We start from the raw sequence: 18987 nt of genomic DNA, 5'->3' as shown, positions 1-18987 counted from the left end.
TTTTTCCTAAAGAAAAACATGAAACTGATGTGGTGGAGAAAATAAATAAATATATATATATATCAAAGTCAATAGTACTGTGGAAATATGAAGAGGAAGAAATCAGTGAAGCAGTGGCAATCTCTTAGAGCCATCAGAAAATATACTTAAGCATACTAAAGCGGAAAATGAATGGAAGATGATGAAATCAGAAGCAGTTCCGGGGAATCTTTGAGTATGAAAGTGTAAAGCTTTAATCAGAGCACCGGGGGTCAGGATCGTGGCGGATAGAGTGCGGTAAGGAAGCAGTGCTTCCTGCGCGGGCACAGACAGCTCATCAGCCGCCGTTCGGTCACCTCTCCACTGCATAGACAGGACACACAAAGCGACTCCCAGAAAGGATGGGCCTCCCCTAGTGGACCTCTGATCATCACGACCAACACTTTGGGTGTGGGTCCAAGATGGGAAGAGAAGGAAAGAAGCAAATGATGGCAAAGGACAGGAAGACAGGTCTGGTAAGACCCCGGAAGGCATTGTGGCCCCAGAAGTTTAAAGAGCAAACCGCGAATCACCAGAGAAAGGCATAATTTGTTAATCCCACGAAAAGACCGCTTGGCTTTTTGTCACCAGGGCTTCCCACTTGCATTCTATTTCTCGAATCCAGTTTTGGCAAAAAAAAAAAAAAAAAAAAAAACAGCTAGCTTGCTGGTTTCGGTATTTCAGCCCTGATGTACACATGCTTTCGAAGGGTGAATAAAAATGACCACAGGCAGTTATAACCTTTGTATTTTTAAAAGGCTGGCAGGAAGTATTGTTAAGACTTTCTGTAGAGATGCATGCCTTCCTTTCAAAATAAAAACACAATCCTTTCTAACAGCCTGTTTGCAGGGCAGAACAGAGACTCAAAGGTAGAGAACGGGCTTGTGGACCCAAAGCGGAAAGCGGACGGAGAGATGAACTGGGAGAGGAGCACCAACATATATACACTCCCAGGTGCAGAACAGGCAGCTGACGGAAAGCTGCTGTATCGCACAGGGAGCTCCGCTTGGCGCTCCATGATGACCTAGAGGCGTGGAATCGGGGTGGCGGGGGAGGCCCACGACAGAGGGATATATGTAGCTGATTCACCTCGTTGTACAGCAGAAGCCAACACAACATTGCAAAACAACTGTATTCCAAGAGGTAAAAAAATAAAAAAGAAGATAAGTGGTATAGAGTAGTTAATCCTTATAAACGGGATTTTTGCTTTATGTGGGTAGTTATAACAATCAGTTGACAGGCCACAGTTTTAGACAGATGCCACAGGCCCACCGCAACTCTCCACAGAAGCTGTAATGTTACTGATGCCGCTGCCCACCCAAGCAGAATACAAAGTCCACTGACAGAGGTCCACTCTGGTGACGTACAAAGGAAGGCCACATTCCCTGGTTTGCATCAGTTAGACTTGAAGTTTTAAAAAATTTAGAAATACTTAAATAACTTTTTAGACTTTCACATGTAATCCTACTTATGAGAGCCAGACAGAAGGTGATACAAAAATCATACTGCAAAATTGCCCCGGGCCTTTTAAAAATATTTGTATATATTAAGTGTGTAACCTTTTGACATTCCTCCTATTTCTCTACTTTGATCTAAAAATATCTCCTGTTAATCTGACAGTGGCCTGAATGACTCAGCATAAACAATAACACACAGCAGAGGTTCTGGGATAAAGGCTGCTCTAAGGGCATGACGGGTGGTGGTCATGCTTCCTGCCTCCACTCCAGCACTTAAACCATTACACCACCCCCTCCCTTTTATTCTGGTTCTCTCTTTTATTCTGGCTCTGCAGCATCCATTAGAACTGCCCTGAATGACAACTAAGTGCTCCCTCTTCGAAAGAGGCTTCCTGGATTTTCTCCTGTTGGAAGTCTTTTTTCTTTATTCTGAAAACCCACAGCATTTTCCATGTAACTCTCTACTATGAGCAGAATTCAAAAGACGCTGGCCCCAAGAGTCTCATTTCTTGGATACTGAGCTAAACGCTCACTTAGGTGCTACTGGGATGGAACTCTGCAGGTAGAATTAAGGCTGCTGATTAGCTGACCGTAATACCGGAAGGTTATTTTGGATTGCGTGGTGGGGGATGGGGGGTGGGGCTCATGCATCAGTATTTAAACAAGTTCTTCAAAGCAAAGAGGAAGGCAGAGCTGTCACTTTGGAGATGTGCCAAAAGAAGAGACTATGGGGCCAAAGGGGCAGCAAGAGACACAAAGAGTGAGAGGCACGTGACCCGTCATTGCTGGGTCTGAAGATGGACAACAAGGACTGTGAGTGGCCTCCAGAGGCCAGGAGTGACCGCCCTCTGGTCACAGCCAACAAGGAAACTGGGACCTCAGTCCTACAGCCACGAGGAACTGATTTCTGTCAACAACCTGAATAAACTTACAAGTAGATCCACCCTCAGAGTTTACGGAAAGCAACACGGGCCTGCCTGCACTTGATTTTGCGCCTGTGAAACCCAGAAGAATACAGGCCGGCCCAAACCTCCAACCTAAAATGGTGAAGACATTCAAGCTTTGTTGTTTACATTTGTAGAAATTTATTAACAACAGAAATAGAAAACTGAAATGCTTCCTTCTGTACTTTATCTATTTACCAGTTGAAATTTCAGTGGACATCAGATCAGAATCACCCAAGAAGCTTTTACAATGCACATAATCTATTCCCAGATAAAAAGCTGTGGTACATATACACAACAGAGTATTACTCAGCCATTAAAAAGAATACATTTGAATCAGTTCTTATGAGGTGGATGAAACTGGAGCCTATTATATAGAGTGAAGTAAGCCAGAAGAAAAATACCAATACAGTATACTAATGCATATATATGGAATTTAGAAAGATGGTAACAATAACCCTGTGTACGAGACAGCAAAAGAGACACTGATGTATAGATCAGTCTTGTGGACTCTGTGGAAGAGGGAGAGGGTGGGATGATTTGGGAGAATGGCATTGAAACATGTATAATATCATATATGAAACGAGTTGCCAGTCCAGGTTCAATGCACAATACTGGATGCTTGGGGCTGGTGCACTGGGATGACTCAGAGGGATGGTACGGGGAGGGAGGAGGGAGGAGGGTTCAGGATGGGGAACACGTGTATACCTGTGAAGGATTCATGTTGATATATGGCAAAACCAATACAATATTGTAAAGTTAAAAAATAAAAGAAAAAAAAAGAAAAAAAATTTCTGAGAAAGATGAGGCCAGGAAAGGGAGAAACATCAAATTTTTAATTTATCACTCTCTGACATTTTCCCTAACATTTTTTAATACTAGCATCACTTCATGAAGTTCCTGCAAGCCCCTCTCCAGGTACTTCCCATCCTCACATCCCCAGAGGTAACCACAGTCTGATTTCGGTTCCCCCTGAAGGTTAGTTACTCCATAACAGAACCGTGCACTGCGTGCGCTGGTGTAAGGTTGGAGGTTAGTTACTCCATAACAGAACCATGCACTGCGTGCGCTGGTGTAAGGTTGGAGGTTAGTTACTCCATAACAGAACCGTGCACTGCGTGCGCTGGTGTAAGGTTGGAGGTTAGTTACTCCATAACAGAACCATGCACTGCGTGCGCTGGTGTAAGGTTGGAGGTTAGTTACTCCATAACAGAACCGTGCACTGCGTGCGCTGGTGTAAGGTTGGAGGTTAGTTACTCCATGACAGAACCGTGCACTGCGTGTGCTGGTGTAAGGTTGCTTTCTCATGCATTGTGTATACAGGCACTCCACTCCTTTCTATTGAGAATCACACATGGTAACACTACACTACAGCTTATCCGTTCCCGGTTGATGGACACTTGGGTGGTTCACAGTTTTGGGCTATTATGAATAAAGCTGCTATGGATATTTTGGTGACGTGCTTTCATTTCCCTTGAACTGCTGGATCATTGGGTAAATGTATGCTTAGTTAAAGATCATTCTCTGAAGTGTCTATGCCATTTTAAGGGTTTCTACATGAGTGAGAATATATCGGCCCACTTTTTCTCCCGTCTCAAGTGATCTGAATGTGTGGCAGGATTTGAGAACCACTCGACTAGATTAAGAATTCCTCCAGAGCTGGATGCACATCTTACTCATCCTAGCTTTCCTCAATATATTTAGCATAGTCTTTAGCAAAGCAGGAACTCATGAATCCTATCAGATTTCATCTTGATCCAGCTTCTGACTTTTGCCATATATGGCAAATTTATTAAGTAAGTCTTCCATCAATTCAGTTCAGTTCAGTCACTCAGTCATGTTTGACTCTTTGTGACCCCATGGACTGCAGCATGCCAGACTTCACTGTCCATTACCAACTCCCAGAGCTTGTTCAAACTCATGTCTATCAAGTCAGTGATGCCATCCAACCATCTCATCCTCTGTCGTCCCCTTTTCCTCCTGCCTTCAATCTTTCCCAGCCTCAGGGTCTTTTCCAATGAGTCAGCTCTTCGCATCAGGTGGCCAAAGTATTGGAGTTTCAGCTTCAACATCAGTCCTTCCAATGAATTTTCAGGACGGATTTCCTTTAGGATGGACTGGTTGGATCTCCTTGCAGTCCCAGGGACTCTCAAGAGTCTTCTCCCACACCACAGTTCAAAAGCATCAATTCTTCGGCGCTCAGCTTTCTTTATAGTCCAACTCTCACATCCATGCATGACCACAGGAAAAACCATAGCTTTGACTAAAAGGACCTTTGTTGACAAAGTAATGTCTCTGCTTTTTAATGTGCTGTCTAGGTTGGTCATAGCTTTTCTTCCAAGGAGCAAGTGTCTTAATTTCATGGCTGCAGTCACCATCTGCAGTGATTTTGGAGCCCAAGAAAATAAAGTCTGTCACTGTTCCATCGTTCCCCCATCTATTTGCCAGGAAGTAATGGGACTGGTTGCCATGATCTTAGTTTTTTGAATGTTGAGTTTTAGGCCAACATTTTTTAGTCTCCCATAACTAAACACAAGTAGTGTGATTTTAAGTATTTCCTTATCTGAATAATCATGGGTCCAATACTTGTTTTCTCTACCAAATTTTGAGCTCCAAGAGGGTGTGGCCTGTGTCTGTCTTATTAAGGGCTACACACATGAATCCAGCACAGAGATGCACATTGGGGCCTCTATGAATGACCAAAGTGCACAGGGGAAAGAAAGAAACCCTTTCTCCTAAGTTGTTTTTATTTTAATTAAAACAAACTACAAGTTTCCACTCTGGGAGAGTCCTAGGTCTACAGCTCTCAATACTGGGGGGAAATAAAGATCCTTCTGAAAATCTGATTAAAACTATGGATCTCCCCCCTCAAAAAAAAAAAAAAAAACCAGACCAAAACAGACAGATATATGTACACATCCACACACATTCAGAATTCTGTACATATCAAGTCGGTCACGTGGTGCTCACACGGTCAGAAGTCGTAGCACTTGGGTTTTATATGAAACTGCAATCAGTTCTTCCACCAATATTTGTTGAATATCCAGTTTGTCCTGGAACAACACTATGTATAATGGCAGGAGTCTCTGCCGAAGAATAGGGGCTGGGGGGGCGGGGGTGGTCACATCCTAGTGACCAGCAATAGCTAACCCAAAGTCAGACAACTCTTTTTAAAGATGACTTATTTGCCCAAGTCTACAACATATGCCCAACAAACTGGAACACAGATAACCCTTCAAGGTAATACTTCGGGTATAAGAGATTTACCTTTGAATTGCGTTTCTGTAAGTGAAAGAAAAAGAGGGAAAGAAGAGTAACAATCTACCCATGCTGCCTTCTCAAGGAATAAATGCTTCTAGCATTAGGGGATCTCGTGGGGAAATGACCTGCCCCGGAAGACGGGACTACCATCTGTGGTGGCTTCCTCAAAGGGCAGCGTGTCTGAGGCACAAAAATGACGCTGCTGTCTGTGGGAAGTGTGAAGAGAAGGGTAAATGTTAGAACAGCTAAAGCAAACAAAAACTTTAAAACAGCAACAATAAAAATCCAATGTTGACAGAGAATGGAGTTCAAGAATGTCTTCTGGTAGAGAAATGAATTATTCTATATTAATGGATTTTCTGATTGAAGTTAGTTTTTTCAAATGGCAAAATCTTTATAAAACAGTTGCTGGCAATCTTCCCAAATCCATTTCACACTCCTGGTCTCCTTAATCAAACTAAGTAAACATGATGTAATGTTTCAGATGACTCACTCAGCCCATGCATTACTCCGCCGTGCTACAGTGCACTCTGAGAAGTTGCTGACTACCCACGGGGGCCTGCCCCTCACCAAAGCAACTCCAGCTGCTCCAGGCAGAGACCCAGGGCTTTTGGGGTTTCCTCTTTCTCTTTGCTCATTATCAAGTCACTACCTGGGATGGTCCATTTACCTGACTGATAGCACTCCCTGCAAGTCATCCTTCTAGTTCCTGGCTAAACTGGGAAAACAACTGTTTCTTCAAAATAAGTTCAATTTAAAATTTAAATAGCAACCTGAATATTTCTGTTTTCTTAACTTTGTTTCAGGAAAGGTGAGCTAGCTTGGAGATGAACAGTGGGAGGTGCCCAGGTCCAGACCCCTACTTTCAGGCAGCTTTCTATAAAAAGGCATCCACATGGCCATTGGCTTGGAAAAGCCAGGGAGGAAGATGAGGCCAACATTTCAAAGTAACAATTTTGGTTTTTATTAAAATAGACCACAAACGAGGGTCTGAGTAAAATTTGTGTGTTACACAGACTCCACAACACCCATTTATTCTGGCCATTCAGAATTATTTTAAATTTTTTGCATTTTCAACTTTTGGGTCTTGAAGCATCAATACAACCACAAGTCAAACTTTTCCTTTGTGATTTTTTTTTTTTTTTTTTGTACAGCTACAAATGCCTTTAAATTAAAATCCGTGTCTCTGCGTTGAGGATGGACTATCCACTGTGATACTTTATTAGCCACTGACTTGCAGGCTTGTTAAAAGAAATCCATCATTGCCATTCCCGTCTGGCACATCATAAGCAAAGGGGGACAGTTTAAATCCACAGTGTGACCCCTGACATTCACGTCAATACCGCAGGCCATACTCGAGTGACAGGAGCATCAACCCTGGTGGACTGTATCATGAACTTTAAAAACCCTCCAAACATATGAACATTCTAACCTCTGTGGATGCATCTGAATATGAAATTCTGTAGCACTTCTTCATGATCAAATTAAAATGAACTCTATGTGGGAATCATTAATATTCCATTACAGGACCCATAATGATTACTACCTCCCCTCTCTCCTACTCAAACCCTTCTCTTTTTTTTTTTGGTTAAAAATCTGTTTGTACTCTTTAAGCAGCATCTGTTCTGTCAGAATGTTCTAACAGACTTCTTTCTGATAGATTTTTTCCTAAAGCATGAACATGACATGTAGACCTTCAGCTATTTCCAAGTATTCCCTTTCTCATCGTCACCGTCTTCATTCAAGGTTGGAACCAGACCAGAAGCAGCAGCTCTGTCGGCCCAGGCCAGCACCTGACCGGAAGCAACAGCCTGCATCCGGATCTCCACAGGGAAAGCGGAGCAGAAACACCACGAACCTTGTATCACAACTCAGCTTGGTGCATTTTACTGAACAAAGCTGCATCCCATATTTTAAGCCAAAATGTTTCAAACTTCTCTCTTTAAAAGCTCGCGAAGGCAGCTTTTCTCTGGAAAGGCTCGCCTGCTTCTACCAGGATAAGCACTCGAGCCGGTTTCCTCCATAGAGACTGTTGCTAGCAGGTCTCCAGGACCTTCTCCTGAAGAGAGCTCACCTACTCCAGGCAACAGTTGATGCTCTTTTTTTAGCTACACTTAAATACCACCCCTCAGTTCCTATTTTCAACTGCAGACTCCAAATATAACTCAGATCAAGTATTTTTGAGAATTCACTTCAGGCTTTTCATTTATAAAAAATGCCGACTTTTTTCAGACTGTGGCCCGTTTCTTCCTCTCACATAATTCTCTAGGAGTAATCCTTTGAGGACACTGACAAAACAGAGGTTAATTTTCTTGGACACTTCTTTGTCTAAACCAATAAATACATCAGAAAAGTTAAAACTTGAGAGATGCAATTTGAATTTACAAAGAAAAAAATGATATTAAGAACACTCCTAATACTTAGACTGAAAGGATCCATAAAGATCATGTATAGTTTTTATCCAGCTTACTCTTTGCCACAAAATATTTTGTGCAAAAGAAATCGCTCATGAGTTAGTTTGAGCCCAATAGAAAAAACAGAGGAAGCAGTTCTGGTCCTGGTAGAGAGTCGGGACACAGCAAGGGGGCACCAGATACTGTCGGCTTTAGGAGCCTGAACTGAAAACCTGAAAATTATGGGAATGGCCCACATACCTCATTTTACAAACCAAGAAACCATAACTGAGGCACCGTCACTTGTCGTTAGCAGCGAGAGGGCAGGCGTGGAACCCAGGACCCCAACACTGGGATGCACTCTCCAGTCCTCACGGTCACTCTGGGAGGAAGGCGTCACCACCCGCGTTCCAACCCGCGTTACACACGTGGCCTGCACAGCGGCGCAGAGCGACCCCAAGATCAAGCCTTAGCCTGGAAGAAGCAGTCAGGGTGCTCCCACTTTTTAGCACTCTTCCATTTCAAGCAGTTTAGAACCCAGGTGATATAGGAAGGGACAGTGGGGCAATTTGGAAAATAATTTAGCAACCGAAAAGCTAGTATCTCAAAACAATGTGAAATCGTTCTGTTATTAACTGTCACCAGCCACGCCCAAGCCGTCGTCCCTTCCCAAATACACAATTGCAACCATTTCTTCACTGTCTCATTTCCATTATAACTTCCTTCCAAAAAATTCTCCACAGACCCCAGAGTAATAATAATAACCCTTTTAAATGGACTCATGTGACTCTCTAGCTTTCCAACTCTTTAAAATAATTCCCATTGCCTTTTTCTTAAAACCACAGTTTTTACCACTGCTATGCAATTGTAGCTGGGCTTAACAATCATGATATTCACTGCTGGGAAGAGTAATCAAAGAGTAGTAAAGTCTGAAAGAGTATGAAAACTTCATTAAACTCATTATTACATGATGCTTAAATCTCTGGCTGAATGCAGAGAAATGGAACTTCCTTTTCACTGGAAGTTTTAGTGAAATAATTGTAGATTCACACGCAGTGGCTAAGACAGTAAAGGATCCTCTTACAATGCGGGCGTCCCGGGTTTGATCCCTGTGCTGGGAAGATACCCTGAAGAAGGAAATGGGAACCCACTGCAGTATTCTTGCCTGGGAGAATCTCACTGGCAGAGGAGCATGGCAGGCTACAGTCCATGAGGTTGCAAAGAGTTGGGCATGACTGAGCGACTAACACTTGACACATGCAGTTATATTAACAGGAGATTTTTAAAATACATTTTACCAAGGTCCCTCCAATGGTAACATTTGCAAAGCTACAGCATATCATAGTACTTTACAACCACAACACTGACGTTGAAAACCCTCACCAGATTTCTCCACTTACACTTGTCCTCATTTGATAATACTGGAAGCAGAGATGAAAGAAGAGAGAGCAAAATGAGGGAGAAATGTTTTCTAAGGTCAGCCTTTTCGTAGAAAGAAAAGAGGAGCAACTGTCAGCGTTAAATTTTTAATCTCCTCCCTGGTTGAAAGCGTCAAATTAGATAGGTCAATGGAACCCCGAAAGCTGAGTCAGCTTTGCTCTCTTTTTAAGAAAAAGCTTACAACTCTTGTTGTCACTTTGTGCAAAAGGGCACTTTTCAGAGTTCAAGTTTTTAACAAATTGCTTGAATCTTTAACGGCTGGGTTGTTGTGTTTTGTTTTTGGTTTTTTGTTGTTGTTTTTTTTTTTTTTGCTTACCCCTATATACAACTGTGATTGATTAAAAACCTAATGGTTATAGGTTACCATTAACCATAGGTTAATGGTTGCCTGCATAGCATAATTCTTATATTTCCTAATTATTGTTTCTTTCCTTTTACAAGATATATTAATCTTTATTTAAAATGTATTTTTTTGTTGTCAATCTTTTGGATCTGTTTATTTATATGTTACCCTCCTAGCTAATTTCTCCATCATTTTCACAGGTTACTGCTGCCTAAGAATACCAAATATAAAAATTATGTTTGAAATAAAACATACAATGTTTTCAGCTGACTACATATGTTAAGTAATGGATACAGGTAATATGCATTTTCAGAAACTTCTTTAAATTCCAAAATCTGGTTCACATCTAAATTCTGATTTGGGGGAAAGCAAGGGAAAACACACACATCTGAATGAGAACATTCACTGGGATTCGACTTAATAGAATATGTAACAATTTTTTTAATTTCTAAAAAAATTTTTGTACAACTTTTGAGGTCACTTTCCATTTACAGCTATTACCAAATATTGGCTGTATCCCCTGTGCTGTATAAAACTTCCTGAGTCTTTCTTAAACCCAACTGTTTGTGCCTCCCACTTCCCCCACCTACACTGCGGCCCCCCTCCCCCAACTAGTAACCATTTGTTTGTTGCCTGAATCTGTGAATCTCCTTCTTTTGTGCTTTTTCAGTCCTTTGTTGTATTTTATTTTTAGATTCTACATGTAAGTGATATCATACAGTGTTTGGATTTGTCTCTCTGATTTTATTCACTTATAGTCCATTCCTGTTGCTGCAAATGGCAAAATTTCATTCTTTCTATGGCGGAGTAGTATTCCATGATATTCTTTATCCAGTCATCTGCTGATGGACACTTAAGTTGCTTCCCTATCTTGGCCATTGTAAATAATGCTTCTGTGAACAATGATGTGCATATATCTTTTCAAATCACTGTTTTTTGGATTGTATACTCAGGAGCGAATGTACTAGGTTATATGGTTCTAGTTTTTATTTTTTGAGAAACCTCCAGACTGTTTTCCACAGTGGCTGCACCAATTTACATTCCCACCAACAGTGTACAGATTTCCTTTTTCTCCACATAATTGCCAGAAATTGCTATTTGTGTCATTTTTGATGACGGCCATCCTGACAGGTGTGAGGTGATGGCTCACTGTGGCTTTGCTCTGCATTTCCCTGATGATTTATGATACTGAGCATCTCTTCATGAGTCTATTGGCCATCTGCATATCCACTTTAGAAATATAGCTATTTAGGTCTTCCATCCATTTTCTAATCAGGTTGTTAGTTTTTTTGATATTGAGTTGTATTAGCTGTCTATAAAGGTTGGATATCAACCCCTATTGGTCATATCATTTGCAAATATTTTCACCCATTTAGTAGACTATCTTCTCATTTTCTCAATGGTTTTGCTATGCAAAAGTTTTTAAGTTTAAAGGTTTCATTTGTTTTACTTTTATTTCCTTTACTTTAGGAGATAGATCCAAAAAAAAAAATATTGCTACGATTTATGTCAAAGAGTGTTCCGTCCAGGTTTTCCTCTAGGAGTTTTACAGTATCCAGTCTTACATTTAAGCCTTTAATCCATTTTATTTTTGTGTATGGCGTTAGAGAATGTTCTGATTTCATTCTTTTACATATAGCTGTCCAGTTTTCTGGACAAGGATTTTTCAGTTATTTGCAAATCAATCAAAGTGATATACCACATTAACAAACTAATGAATAAAAACCATACGATCATCCCAATAGATGCAGAAAAAGATTCTGATAAAATTTAATGTCCATTTCTGATAAAAACTCTTCAGAAAATGGGCATAGTGAAAATATATCTCAACATAATAAAGGTCATACCGTATATGACAAATTCACAGCTAACATCATACACACGAGTGAAAAGCTGAAAGCATTTCCTCTAAGATCAGGAAAAAGACAAAAGATGCACACTATCACCACTTTTATTCAACATAGTTTTGGAAGTCCCAGCCATAGCAGTTAGACAAGAAAAAAAATAAATAAAAGGAATCCAAATAGGAAAAGAGCAGGCAAAACTGTCACTCTTTGCAGATGACATGAAGTGACACTTTAGTTTTGTTGCAGAAGCCTCACTATACATATAAAAGACACCATCGCCACCTAAAGACACCACAAGAAAACTACCAGAGCTCACCAATGAGTTCAGTACAGCTGCAGGATACAAAACTAATACATAGAAATCTGCTGCATTTCTACACACTAACAACAAAAGATCAGAAAAAGAAATTAAGGAAACAATCCCTTGGAGAAGAAAATGGCAACCTACTCCAGTGTTCTGTGTGGAAGAGATTCATTCCCAGGATAACAGTCTAGAATCTACAAAAGCTGACCAATAAACCCATGAGCCTTCTGACCCAGAGCTCTCCATCTGGAGAACACATAGAGTAGGGAGACACCCAGCAATATTTCTTCTTTCCCAGGGTTTGTAGTCACTTCAAACAATTCACATCTCCATTAATATCCCAGGATTTTCTTGGGATCTTTAAAGAAGATCAGAACTAATTTGCTTCTTCAACATTTCTTCTGATCTCAGGACCAGTTTAAGACCAAATTCTCCTTAGTCCCTGCACTCTTGCAGCATCAAAGACCCAAACCAAAGATAAGATATAAAAATGCAGCAAGATGGATGAGGCACTGTTGCTTAACAAGGTTAAAAGGGCAGAAAATATAGGGTTAACCAAGGTTCATTGTCAGATGCCTGTACAATGTCAAGACAGGCATCACTGCACAAATGCCTTCTGTGAAGGACTTCAATGGCCATTCTTTGGAACCAGCAAGTCTTTAGATAGCAAAGAAGCCACAAATGATGAGGATTAAAATCTTACCACAATAGGAGAAAATGCTCAAGGTCAAAGTCACAGATGGTCCCTTCTAAAAACAAAACGATGGGTGTGTTTAGGCTGAAAAGGATGGGGGACAGAAGTCCTGTCTATTGACACTAATCCCACTCTGCCCAGGAAGTGTTAAGATACCTTGAGTCCAAATGCTCGCAGGAAGGGGTGGAGTCCTTGTCCAGTCCACTTTGACATAGGTAAAGAATAAAACAATACTAAAAAGTTATAATGACTTTCCTGGTGGCTCAGAGGGTGAAACTGTCTACCTACAATGTGGGATACCCGGGTTCAATCCCTGGGTCGGGAAGACCCTCTGGAGAAGGAAATGGCAACCCACTCCGGTACTCTTGCCTGGAAAATCCCATGGACGGAGGAGCCTGGTGGGCGACAGTCCATGGGGTTGCAAAGAGTTGGACACGACTGAGCGACTTCACTTTAAAAAGTTATAATAGCTAACACATACTAGAACTGTGAAGTCTTTGGATATATTAACTTATTAAAACAACTAGATGAGGTAGGTGTTAATAAAGCCTCCCATTTCATAGATGAGGCAATCAGGAGACAAAGTTTAAGTGAATTTGCTCATAACCCCTCAGCTAATCAGACAGGGGAGCTGAGATTGGAACCGTCAGCAGAGTTCCCCAGACAATAGTCATAATCCTCATATATCATGTCTCTCAGGAACTTCATCCTCCAACCCAGAGCTGGCCCGCATCTCACATTCTCATCTCCTTCTGTTTGAGTCCTAAGAGCTTTATTACTTATTAGAATCTTAGGGATGTCCTATTAAGTCATCAGAACTAAAAGCAGATCTTCCCTCTTCCCCTTTCTTCCACCTCACCCCCAGTGACGCCTGAAGGCACTGGGATTGGCACACCCAGTGGAGCCATGGACACATCAGATGGTCTGGCAGAGTTTGGTCTTGATTTGGTGAGGAAATAGGCAGGAGGGAGAGAGAGATAGAAAGAAAAAAGGAAAGACAGAAGGAAAGGGAGAGAGAGAGAGAAAAGAAGGAGAGAGAGAGAAGGAAGGAAGAAAGAGCATTAATGTTTATGGAGAAGAAAGGGGATAGGAGTTGAAGTGGAATATCAACCTAAATCAAAATCAGTCTCCTACTAAAACTGTACCAATATTTTAAATGGAGGCTTATCTCAAATAGCACGTCCTCCCAACCAGATTTCAAGTTTAAAGAACCTAAATAATATTCTATCACCAGTTGTCTTTTGGTACCCAACTTCTTCCATTTTATACCATAGATATCTGTTACTTATCATCATTTAAGCAACTTATTGGGGAAAACTCTTATTTGCACAAAGGACTCATACACTCATGTGTCTGTTTAGGTCATTTGAGTAAATAGCAGGGAAATAGCAGTAAATTGTAAAGTGTGAAAAAGGGCTCAATATACCATTATCTATCCTTTTCATGTAATCTAAGGCAAATTTACAGCTAAATATTAACTCAAGTCTCTGAATTATAGGTTTGAAACAAGTCCCTCATGGTGCATACCTTTAAGTATGTTAAGGTCTATTTTTTATTATCATTCCTACTAACAACAAGCAGAATTCATCTTATATTTTTATTTTAATATGGAATAACTGTCTATTTAAGGGAGAAAGGACCCTCCATCTTTTTCAGTAGTCTGTGGTCTCTGAGACCAGGGGCCCATTTGGTTCTGATATGTTCTCCAAGTCCACACCTGAACACAGAGTGGGTCTTCAATAAATATTCCTGACTATGCAACTACCCTGAACAACAGATATGGGTCAGAATGTTACTTCTGGTCCAAAAAGAAAATCCAAATGCTACTTTAAGATTTCCAAAGAAATCTTAAAAGTAATAAGGTCAATATGTAGCAATAACCATTTATCACTTCCATCCATATAACTTTAAACGGCTCACCTCATAAATTAAACTGAATGGAGTATATGCCTGTAATTTTTAAGTTGGGAAAGGGGTGGCAGAAGAGAGAAAGGAGTTATCTAGAACCTGTAAGATGATACCAAATGTGTATGTGTTTATCTGGACATATGTATCTATCTGTGTGGCATGTATGTAATACTGCCCCCCCAAAGGCCTATTCATATCCCACCCAATAATTTATCTCAGGAGAGAGAGAGAGAGAGAGTGTTTTGGTGGGTGGGGAGGAGAGAAAGAAAGATAAGAAAGAGACTAAGAGAAAACAAAAGAGAAAGTCAAAGGCAGAATTAAAAAGAAACTGAGAGGAAGAGAAAGGGAGGCAGAGGGAGAGAGGAAAGAAGGAAAAGCCATTAAGAGGGCTGGTCAGAGAGAAGAGTAAAATGAAACAAACAGTTTGAAGAAAATCTTTTCTTGCTGGAATCTGCAGTACAATCCAGATTCCTACTGAAACAGAAAGCCCTCCTCTTGGGTTGGTGAGTGGCTGAGGTTTATTACAAAAGGAAATCAATATTTTACTTGACAATTTCCATGTAAATGCCACTGTCATTTTCGGCATCATTTCATTGTCAACTTCCCACAGTAAATAAAAACCAGCATAACACTTATTTTTCCCCCTGAGATTTTTAAGCATGATCTCAATTGTACGACTGCAACAAATCATCCAGCAAATTCTTGGCAGAGTAAATCAAAGCACACATGCTTACCCAAGATGAATGGTGGCCACTGGACTGTACATTCACTGCATTTGGTTTGGAAAGCTCCCTCAAACATGCTCCAAAGCTGCCCACTAATCAACCCACAGTCATGCATGTTACCACAGCCTACCACAAAAGTCTAAAAGCTTACTATAAAAATTCTACCTGTCAGTTTTCATTTCTGGCGTAACTTGATAAAGGCCTCACAAAGCCTCTCCTAGAAAGAGAGTTACATTCCATGCTAACACCACTAGAACGAGAAAAGGCCTGTTTCCATGTGTCTACCGTCTGCCTTCCATGGATGTACAGAGTACATCAAGTCCCAATCCACCATCTTTTACTTCCCATTCCCATTTGGAATTGTAGCTTCAGAAATGGCAGCATTTGTTCCATAGAGAAAGGACTTAAAAAACACCTTCCTTATATAGTAAGCTGAAGATACATTTCCTCTTGCTTTTTTCATAATATAATTTTTTAATGAGCTGCAATTAAAGCCAGTCAAACTCAGAATCTCGTAATACCATTTTTACACCTTTTTTCATTTTTCAGAGTATATATGTCTCTCTAAATCTGGCAGAACTCAATTCTATATATTATATAGTTTAAAAGTCATAGAAAACATAAGGACTTATCTTTCTACTCATACATTTCCATATTATACCATGATTCAAAATGTGCTGCCCTTCTTAGCAAATTCAGTCAAAGGAACTGATGTCAAAAGAAATATACATGTGTACAAAGTTTTTAAAAAGAAAATCAGAATCAAACAGAAATCTGTAAAAATCACATTCTCAACACACACATCTTATCCTGAACTTCAAAAATAGCCACATCCATTATCAATCTCTATATTTTGTATTTGAGTCAAATGCATATCTCATGTATACTGCTGCAGGATGTTATGAATTCCAAAGTTGATTAGAGGGAAAACACACTAACTGTTGTCAATAATAAAGCTCAGTGCAAGTAACTCAGGCATTCCACAATTACTCAGATTTTAATTTAATGTCTTTCCAAAGACAGCCTGAGTGGATTTCTGAGGACTGAACAGTCAGAACTGCTTCCTTTATTGTCTGACAAATGCTCTTTTGTTTCCATAGTGAATATACCATGGTGATCTTTCTCAAGTTCTGACAGTCACATAAATTAAAAAATGCCCACTAGTTGTAGCACGAATTATTCAAAATCTACTGATTATCTCAGTATTATAAATTATAATGTGGACTTCTAGGAATTATTAATTGAAGGGTAGTTTTCAGTCTGACATGTCAAGGACAGTGTCCAACAGAAACCTCACCAGAAAAACTAAAAAAAAAACAACAACAAAAGACTTTAGTGGTCTTAGCCTATTTTACATTAAAAAGTAAGTAGAAAATATAAACATATTTTAAATACCAGTATTTCAAGGTAGGGCATTTAAGAGATACAAACTACTAAGTATAAAAAAATAAGTTACAAGAATATATTGTACAGCAAAGAGAATATAGTCAATAGTTTATAATAACTTCAAATGAAGTATAATCTATAAAAATTTTGAATTATTATGTTATATACCTGAAACTAACATAATATTTTAAATCAACTCTACTTCAGTAAGTAAATACATAAATACCATTTCAATGCTTACTTTCAGTAGATCCTTGGAGAAATCACCACCTTCATCTACCCCTTGGAGGTTTGCGATGAACTCTTGGCAGGTCATCTTCTTTCCAATATTCTGGAACAGAGGCAAATAACACATCACGATGACACAGGTGGAATTAAGATTATTTCTTGAAAATGTGATCAAACAAAATAAGATTGATTTGGTTTTTCAAAACCAGACACAAACACCCCAATATATGTGTGTGTATATATATACCTACAAGTTTATATGCATATGAAAAAAACAGATGGCTTATTATGCTTTGAAAACTGTCATTAAATATGAATAGCAAAATTATGTCAAGGTTTTATTTTAGCCTAAGAAAAAATCTGAAAAACCTTTGCTACATTTATGAAAAGAATATATAATGTAATTTTTACAGGAAAAGCATGAATAAAATGATATTTCTTAGCTGAACTCTGATGGCTATTTATTTGCTTCTTTATTTGTATTTCCTACCTATTGCCAAGAATGATGAAGGACCTGAGATTTCAGGCTGCTACTTCAAGCTAAGAACTTAGCCTATCACAGGCCGCCGAATGCAGTCAGAACAGGACCGCAGGAATTTATCACAAGGGAAGTGGCCGGGACCCCAGTGCTTTCTTGCTCCACTTCCCTGAGTCCCAGTACTCAGAGCACCTTGAGTGGGGCCAGCTGACTCCTGCACACACAGGAGAAGTGCTGAGGTTTGGGAACCTGAATCCTCGCAATGGGACAGTTAAGCATATCTACCCCTTGGCTGTAAAGAGAGAAACCAGCTTGTATCTTTCAAGGCCATACACAAATCTAACCACTGCTCTGGGAACCACTAAGTCACTTTTTCAATGCTGCTCACCACAGAAATAATATTGAAAAGACAGACCAGAACAAAGGCAACCAAACTTCAGTTCACAAAATGTAAGAAAAGCAAGAGATCCTTGGAGAACTGTTTCCAAACTCGTTCTCAACTTAAGGATAATAAGTTTAACCAAAGATGATCTCATTAATAAACAAAAATTAGAAAATGTGAGGGCTTCCCTTATAGCTCAGATGGCAAAGAATCCACCTGCAATGCAGGAGACCTGGGTTCAATCTCTGCGTGAGGAAGATTCCCCTGGAGGAGGGCATGGCAACCCACTCCAATGTCCTTGCCTGAAGAATCGCCATGGACAGAGGAGCCTGGCAGGCTGCAGTACATGGGGTCGCGAAGAGCTGGACATGACTGAGCGACTAAACACACAGAAAATGTGAACTGTAAAAAGAGAAGAGATGCAAATATGCTGAGAAAACTAATAAAATTGCTATGACACAGAATTGCCTCCAGTGCCAGCTCCAACTGGCTAATAAAAGTTGCCAGTTGTGAAGGATTCTGAGGTTGAGTCTGGACTCCCACAGAAACCCATGCCGTGAGCAGGGACGCAGAACAAAGTGCAGAGACTGGGGCTCTGGCAAATGTGGTCCAAGTGAACATGAAGTGCGCCCACACGGCGCGGCCCTGCACACGACACACGGGCAGATGCAGCGGGTGCTCTGCAGCTGTATTCTATTCAGAGAAGACCAAGAGCAGGGTAGGACAGCAGTCTGCAAGTTGGTGCAGAATGTTCTGGAGACAGACTTTAAAAGGAATGCAAAACCAGAGACAGTTTCAAGGGAGTATTTATACAGAACTTAAAAAATACACGTCTGCCTGAGAACAGAGTCACCTGTGTGTCTTCAAAGTCATCGCTTCTCACTTCCTTTTCCACAACTGCCTTTCTGCCTTAAAACATGAAACAATCTGTCCAGTGCTTGCTAATTAATTGTAACTTTTGTTTGAAACCCTACCTCTTCCATCAGGAAAGACAGCATAGATAGTCACACTTAGAGGAAAGACTGCATAAATGTTTTAACAATGAGAACTGGCTTTGCCAATTAATGTATCTGGTAGATATTTCCTATAACTTAAATACATTGCAGCTGTAGTCCCAAGTTTTGGTGGAAATTTATTTAAAGCACAGAAAGGAACCTTAATGGAAAATACTGTTTCCTA

General features: G+C 40.2%; 1 protein-coding gene across 12 annotated transcripts in view; it reads right to left on the bottom strand.

Moving 5' to 3' along the window:
- PSD3 (pleckstrin and Sec7 domain containing 3) overlaps positions 1 to 18987 on the bottom strand; it is a 492806-nt gene that overhangs the window by 206650 nt on the left and 267169 nt on the right. For 10 of the 12 annotated variants that reach the window (XM_061404653.1, XM_061404657.1, XM_061404651.1 and 7 more), the window contains one exon: positions 16962 to 17051. In XM_061404653.1, coding sequence (XP_061260637.1) covers positions 16962 to 17051 — 90 coding nt within the window. Of the gene's footprint in view, positions 1 to 5348; positions 5887 to 15801; positions 16640 to 16961; positions 17052 to 18987 lie in introns of those variants that run through there. The other 2 variants (XM_061404656.1, XM_061404658.1) reach the window with 2 other exon arrangements.

The sequence above is a fragment of the Bos javanicus genome, chromosome 27 (genome assembly GCF_032452875.1).
Source record: "Bos javanicus breed banteng chromosome 27, ARS-OSU_banteng_1.0, whole genome shotgun sequence".
Lineage (NCBI taxonomy): Eukaryota > Metazoa > Chordata > Mammalia > Artiodactyla > Bovidae > Bos > Bos javanicus.
The sequence above is the reverse complement of the archived record's forward strand: the minus strand, read 5'-3'. Positions and strand labels throughout refer to the sequence as shown.